Source organism: Olea europaea, chromosome 4 (genome assembly GCF_002742605.1).
Source record: "Olea europaea var. sylvestris chromosome 4, O_europaea_v1, whole genome shotgun sequence".
NCBI classification, from domain to species: Eukaryota; Viridiplantae; Streptophyta; class Magnoliopsida; order Lamiales; family Oleaceae; genus Olea; species Olea europaea.
Genome location: NC_036240.1, coordinates 577,023 through 584,643, shown reverse-complemented (window position 1 = coordinate 584,643; position 7,621 = coordinate 577,023). Strand labels below are relative to the sequence as shown.

Here is a 7,621-nt window from a genome sequence, read left to right as displayed (position 1 = left end):
TATTTGATGCCTTGAGGTCCTTTGTCTCTGTTTCCCATTTCATTTACCTATACATAAATTGCATCCGAATCAAATCAGGACAAAATATGAATTAAGAGCTTCAACTAAAAAATGTCAAAAAACACTACTCTTGATGGGTAAGGTGTGGTGTGAAGTTACTTCGATGTATCAACATATTGTTTTAAAAGTTTCAGTTTGTATTCGACACCAAAAAAATAAAAAATAAAAAATTGGGACTTATGCTATGTACCTTGTTATTTTGATATTCTTTAAGCTGATAACAGATTTTGTTTTGAGTTTGGAGAACTTCTTGTATTCTGGATGCTGCAACATGTCCTCAGAAACCATATAGCCAGCACAAGTGTTTATTGTGTGTACTAGGAGCTCAGCTTCGTCGTTGTATTCAAGATCTTCATCGTTCAGTTTCGACAACCATGTTTCCCACTACATTATATGACACAAAAGTGGGTCATCATTTATAAAAATTATTTAAGTGTGAGGTCTTTCAAAACTATGAATCAAATATAGGCAAAGCAAACGAGTAATTAGTCTAGAGTGTTGAACTTACAGCACAATATAATTTGTGGCTGATATCTTTGTTATGCTCTTTCAGTGTCTCTATAGAGTGTTGGTCAAGGTTTTTAAGTAGAATATCAATTATTCTTCATCCAGTCTCATAGCTGTCCATAAGAAAAGGAAAAAAAGTTAAAATGCTTTTACTATAAATGTAATGTCCAATTCTTTGTAGTACTCGAAACCAAAATGCTGGATTCTCTATTCATTTTTGTGGATTCATAAAACTTATAAGTAGATATTAAATACCTTTTCCTTTTTCCTATGCACTTGAAGTTTTTGAATTTCAATAGTAAATCAATCCTTTCCTCCAAAGTGTTACTTTCTCTAGTGAAATAAAATGTCATTAGCCTAATAATAATTTGAGACTTAGCCCATGCAAGTCTCACATTTGACCTATCTGGCTCAAATATATTTGCAGCTGCCAAGAAATAGGCAAGAAGAAGGTCCTTTTTACTTATCCCAAGTTCTTGCAATTTGAAATTTCCATACCACCTGCACAATAAAGAAAAGCTAATATTAAATTTCTTATGTTCATATATATATATTTGCAACTTCAATTAAAACAAAATGATAACTCTCAAACCTACTTATTTACTTACAAGTAAATTTTTAAGCAGATCTAGTGAAGGGGTACTCAGATCTAGTGAAGGGGTACTTACTCTCCTAGAAAATACCATTCCCTTTGATGTTGTGCCTGACATCCATTAAAATCCAATTTTGCATGCTCAAGATTCTTATTGTTGCTGATATCAGGCATTCTACAAATAGATTTGAAAAACATGTCTTATTCTGAAGTGACTATAATTATAACAAACAATTACGAATATAGATAAAAATGAAAACTGTAATAAATAAATCCATTTCTAAATTATAAGTTACTAAAATATTAATTAACCTCTAAAATGTCTTGCTAATCCATACATCATCCTCACCACCATAATGCTCTATATAATATTTAGCCTCCGCACTAGGTAGGCTGGCATACCACGGCATTTCCAATCCTTTCCTTATCTGTTATTCACATTTTTTTTTTAATTTTTAGATTTACAATGGGAAAGTATTAATTTATTTGTTATTGAAAAAAAAATCAAAATGGAAAAATTATTATGGTCACTTTTATAATGATATTTATAGAAATATTTCAATAGTTACCTCGTCATGAATGTGCTTCGATATTACCCATTTATCTAGAAATTTATCGGATGCTAGTCTTTCTTGTAAAAAACTATAAGAGAATTCCTTAGCTTCTTCTAAAATTTTTTCTCCGTGAAATTGAACTTGTGAGGCTCTATAGAGATTGTATATTGGGGTTGTTGACTCAATCATTTGATAGACAAAACAAGAAAATTTGTCGTTGTTCTTGAACTGATTCAACACATCTGCCAAATTAAAACAATTGACTGCATTGGTAAGTAATTACTTTAAAAATGTAGATTATGCACACGTTTCATACACAATATTAAAAAGGATTAGGCATTATAAGAAATAAAACTTCTTTTATTATTATTATTATAATAATTGTTATTATTATTATTATTATTTTTTTTGAATGCTATCAAATAATGTCTATCCTTGTCTTACGAACCAAGTGTAACGTTGTATCCATGCAATCTTAGAAACCTAAATCCCATGGATGTGACATCAACATCAGAAAATCTTGCCAACCTTCCACCAAAGATTCCATCTTCTGACCAATACCTGTAATTAAACAATTCTCAATATGAATTGAATTACTAATAATTTATTCTCGTACTAGTTCTATCTATTTGTACAATAAAATAATATTGCAATAATCAATTATAAATCCCTTCCATCTGCCAATTTTTTTGTAATTTTAATTTAATATGAAGACAAATTTAAAATAAAATAAAATAAAGTATAAATGAAATCTTATTCATTTGTTTGTGAGATGGAACAATATAGTTTATCGCGATTATTATTTGATGTATTAGCTGGAGCCCTTGTCACTATTTTAGATGATGTTTTCACATCTAAGATATAATTACCTAAATTTTAAAGTTAGATACTATTAAGTTCTAATTTTCTTAATAAAAATAGCATTAACATTAAAAAATTATAGGCATAATAATGATTCATTTCATGCTTTATGACACTAAAGAAAAATCCTTTTTTTCTTTTATTTATAAGTGTAATCTCTCAAATAATCAAGGCATAATAGTGATAAAGAGAAACAAAAGATTTAAATATTGAACATTCCGAACTTAGATAATATCTCTTCTAAATTGATAACCTTTTTTTTGCATACGTGACTTCCTCATGTAAATCTTAACATGACAATAACAATATAATACAATTCATTAATAATCAGTAAAATAAATTATATAATTACCTGTAGACATGATCTAAACAATCCTTAATCTGAGTCGTGAAGAAGCGGGAAATTCCTAGCCGTTGTACTCGATCAATGGCCCAGAGCCTTGCAAACAAATCAGATGGGTACGCAGCAGGCGCTATAGAGTAAAGAATGATTCATATAGTCTTTTTGGATAAGGAAGATTCATATAGTCATTGTGACAGATTAAGGCTTTATTCATTTATCATGAAATGCAGTTTAACATATATATAGTAATTTTTTTTTTCCTCGAGAAAAAGATTGGAGCTAAAATGATTGTACCTCCTCCTTGAAATTCCTTAACGATATCGTCCAAATATCTGAAGCATTTTTCATCTTTAGTCTGCATAAGTGCAAATGCAGTTGAGGCTGGAGATGTTAAGAAGGACCCTAATGGCGTTTGCAACTTCAAGAGTTTTTCCCAGTCCAAATCTTTTAATCCTTCCAGACTATACAGTAGAGATGTTGGTACATTGTGCACAAGGTCCTTTGGTATCCTGTCAAGTAGATATTTTAAATAGGATTTTTTTTTTTTAACAGAAAATTATGTACAGATACTTGACGTAAATGATTATTACGGAGGCACTTCCCAATTTTTCAAAAATTTTAGAAACTATTGTTTCCATTTTACCTCTCTTTTCTTATTTCTTAATTAATTTTTTTCCCATGTTTTAAATTTAGATGAAGCATTTTTAATTTAAAATAAATATCATGATAAATTTATGTAGTATATTATGTAATCATCTCTTTTGATCCACTTTCTCATTCTTGAGGACTTTCTGGCGAAAAGGCTTTATAATGACCTGCGTAGCTAACTGTTAATGTATTGCATCTATAATAGTGCTGGTCGATGAAATATAATCACAATTTTTTTATATTGATATTTCAATAGAAATAAAGAAAAAATGGGTTTTTCTAGTTTCAGTAATGTAAAAAAGGAGATAAAATTTTACCCTTTCTCGTATATTAATTTGATATTGAAACGTTACCTTTTCAACTTTCTATCTCTTGCTGCATAAATCTCCTTTAAGATAGGAACATCATAAGGAATGTTGTCAATGCCCAAGTTTTGGGCTTTTTGTAGAAGCGCCGGAAATACGACTTCAAATCCACAAGGCATATGATCCTCATTTTCATCTTGAAGTTTTTGTATGTTTTCCTTGATAAATGTTATTCCTAAATAAAAAACACAGTGCCATGTCAATATATATTTCTTTAATCACTGTCCTATTATGTGGTTTCTTTCTTATTATTTTATTTTTATTTTTTGAAAAATTCGCCTCACCTCTAACATTTTAAGCTTTTAATTGAGGTTTTTTAATAAGGAATAAAAGAAAATAGATTTACCACCTACCATTTATGAAAATTGTGTGTTAGGTTTTTGATATCCAATAAATCCTGGGCTGTGATAACGTGGGTTAATTATTTCATGCATAGGCATAGATCGATGAATGAAATAAGTCAAATAATCAAATCCATGAGCTACACTCGGCCCAATTGTATTTTCTCTTGGATAGTTTGAATCCTGGTCCGTTTAAACCCCTTAAAGGTTCTAGCTTAAAGGATATAAACCTAGCTACTTTTTTGTATGATTTGTGTGATTTTGTGAGAAAAATAGAGGAATCTCGGCTGCCTCCTTTGGTGTGTGAAAAACAGTCCCTAGAAGTGGCCAAAACGTTTGTTTACTTTGTGTAATTGGTCGTTCCTTCATAGTCTACCTTTGTGGTGTTTTCTCCTAGCCTTTGTGGCTACAAATTATTACATTTTCTTGTCTTACGTGGGTAATATTGAATAGCAACCGAAGTGAATTATATTGGTTGTGGTTTGGAGCTGATTGAATTGGTTGGTAGAGAAAGGTACGTTGGACTGAACCCGAAAAACCATCGATTTGAAGATCCTTTGAGAGAGCGTCCAAAACATTATGCATGCATCAAGTTCTTTTTAATTAAAAAATGAGTTCAGCTAGCATGTGAGTATGTTAAAGATGCAAAATTTTAATATCTAATTTCTTTCCTAAAAGCGAGCCACACTTTCAAACCTTTTTCACTCTTGCTGTGATGAATGTTCCAAGTTCTCAGTGCGACTACACATGCTATAGTGTTGAGGAGACGATCATATGATAAGAATACAAGCTCATCACCACCATGAACCATCAGGAAGTTGATGATCTGCAATCCATTGAAGACTGTCGGGAAACTGGGGCATATCATCTCCATTAAGAGCTGGAACAAGAGCAACCCATGCTGTTTCATAAGGCGACACATTTGTACGACCTTCTCCTATGGTACCCAACATTTCTCTAATGTATTCAATTTGATCTTGTATCACATTTGCCTTAACAAGAAATACATTCAATCATAAAACATCCAAATGGTGAACCTCCTTTTTGGGGAAAAAAAGTTTTGAAATTTAAGACTACAATGAATGTAAACTAAAAGTTCAATATTACAATACCTTACAGGCTTCCTCTTCGAAGACATCTTTTTCGCATACTTGTGATGGATTAATAACTCTATCTGTAATCATGGATGAGTATTCAGTTGACGTTTTGATATATAAATATTGGTTTCCGTTCCGAACAATTATTCATCTCAAAGTTATATTAGCTGGACTTGCAACATTGGTCAAGTGTTTGTCTTGGATATGGTGATTTAATTTATGCATTTGTACATCATTCGTCCCAAACAGCAAACATCCTACAGTATATATTCAAATAGTATTAGATAAATAGTTAAATGAGACGCATATGTTTGAGACAGAAATATCGTAAAAATAGTAGAAATTTTACAATTTTTTGGTCTCACAAAAATAAAGAGATCATCAAATTCGTATCATTACATATAACTTGTATGAGTTAGTGACTCAAATTGGAAAGGAAATCTTGAAGATGCGTGATGGATTTGGAGAATCAAATAGTATCCGGAAAATAAGGAAACAAAGTCCTTGTCTCGTTTTTTTCCCTTTTCACGTTTAACCTAGAATTCTTACCTTTTAGGACTCTTTTAGCGCTAGACTCTTGTGGTATAAATATGAGTTTCTTCTTTCAGTATTGTGGAAGCCAATTTTTGTAATTCTCTCCTCTCATTGAGGGAATAAGATAATATCGTTCCTGTGTCAGTTTATTTCTTTACTTTAATCTTGTTCATGGTATTTTTGCGATCTTGTATTATACTTCAAATTGGTGTCCATTAAATCTCAATTCTTGCATTTCGTTTCCACCCGGTCCCAACAAGTGGTATCAGAGCGGGGTTGTTGGTGGATTTCTAGCCTGAAACTGATCGAAAATTGGTCCGAAAATTACTCGAAAATCAGAAAACGAATCTTTCCAGTTTTTCAATTTTCTGCTGGATATGTTTTTATTTTTTCTGGTCAAACCAAAAAGAGTCTGGAGAAATAAACACCACCAGTGGACTCAGCAGGTAGAGATGGTCCATAAAGGGTCACAGGTTGTCGGCACGTTTCCAGTCGCCGACAGTTGGAACTCCGGTGAGCGAGTGGCGGCGCGTACGGTGGTTTCTAGTGATGGTGTCTTCAGGCAGTTTTCTTCGGACGACGAGAAGGACCTTGTGGTGGTGTCCAATTTCAGTTTTGGGCAAAATTGTGGTTCTGGACTGTTTTACCCCTTGCACGTTCGAAAGTTTTCAATTTTGGGTGTTGCAGGTTGCAAGTTCTTTGTGATTTGGTTGAAATTTTTCAAGGATGAATTCGTTGAAGTATGAAATTTCGCTATTGGATCGTAATACAAGATTTTTCGTTGTGGCAAGTAAAGGTGAGAGCTGTGTTGACGTAGATGGATCTTGATGATGTTTTGTTGGGTTTTGATAGGATGTCAGAAAACTTGTCTATGGAGGAGAAACAACGGAAGGATCGGAAGGCTTTAGCACAAGTCCAGCTTCATTTATCCAACAATTTGCTGCAAGATATTTTGAAGGAGAAGACAGCGGCTGCTTTGTGGCTCAAGCTGAGTAGTTGTGCATGACAAAGAGTTTGACTAGCAAACTGACTCTAAAACAGAGGTTGTATTCTCATCGCATGGCAGAAGGAGGGTCACTGCAGGACCACCTTGCTGTGTTCAAGGAGATCGTTGCAGATTTGGAGACGTTGGAGGTAAAATATGATGAAGAGGATCTAGCCTTGGTCTTGTTGTGTTTGCTACCCAATTCTTTTTCATCATTTCGTGATACTATTCTGTATAGTCGTGACACATTATCCATTGAAGAGGTATACGATGCCCTGTTCTCAAAGAAGAAGATGGAGCTGTTGGTTGGAGATACTACATCTAAGAGTGGGGATGCTCTGGTTATTCATGGTGATTGACAGAGGGATAGATCGAAGGCGAGGTACAGCAATGTGTACCGTTATTACTGCAAGAGGAAAGGACACATCAAGAAAGATTGCGACAAGTTGTAGGGTAAAGATAATTTACATGCAAATCATGCGGGGCAATAGGTAATTCGAACAAGACTAATATTGCTAAAAAAATTTGTGATGATGGAGATGTGATGTTGGCTATATCTGATGGGGAATCCAAACCTGAGGAGTGAATTCTGGATTCTACTTGTTCGTATCATATGTGTCCCAATAGGGCTTTGTTTCAAATATATGAGACGGTGAAGCAAGATGGAGTTGTCATGGGAAACAACCAATCTTGCCGCATTGTAGGAATCAATCGGGTCAGATTGAGGTTATAGG

The 7,621-nt window shown here is 33.3% G+C and overlaps 1 protein-coding gene across 1 annotated transcript; it reads right to left on the bottom strand.

Moving 5' to 3' along the window:
* Window positions 1–1,473: 1,473 nt before the first annotated feature.
* LOC111394018 (ent-copalyl diphosphate synthase, chloroplastic-like) lies at window positions 1,474–5,455 on the bottom strand. Its single transcript, XM_023019809.1, has 9 exons — window positions 5,384–5,455; window positions 5,080–5,263; window positions 4,968–5,021; window positions 3,919–4,105; window positions 3,212–3,426; window positions 2,927–3,047; window positions 2,162–2,274; window positions 1,729–1,955; window positions 1,474–1,587 (listed from the first exon to the last, which is right to left on the bottom strand). The coding sequence occupies exons 1-9, from the start codon at window positions 5,453–5,455 to the stop codon at window positions 1,474–1,476; spliced, it is 1,287 nt and encodes a 428-aa protein (XP_022875577.1).
* Window positions 5,456–7,621: the final 2,166 nt, after the last annotated feature.

What these genes read in the sequence shown, in the direction of transcription:
- LOC111394018 (XM_023019809.1), bottom strand. Translation starts at nt 5,455, where the DNA reads ATGATTACAGATAGAGTTATTAATCCATCACAAGTATGCGAAAAAGAT. An exon ending in TCGAAGAGGAAGCCTGTAAG is followed by an intron (nt 5,264 to 5,383) that starts GTATTGTAATAT and finishes TTTCTTGTTAAG; the next exon opens with GCAAATGTGATACAAGATCA. An exon ending in TGTTTAGATCATGTCTACAG is followed by an intron (nt 2,275 to 2,926) that starts GTAATTATATAA and finishes GTTTAATTACAG; the next exon opens with GTATTGGTCAGAAGATGGAA.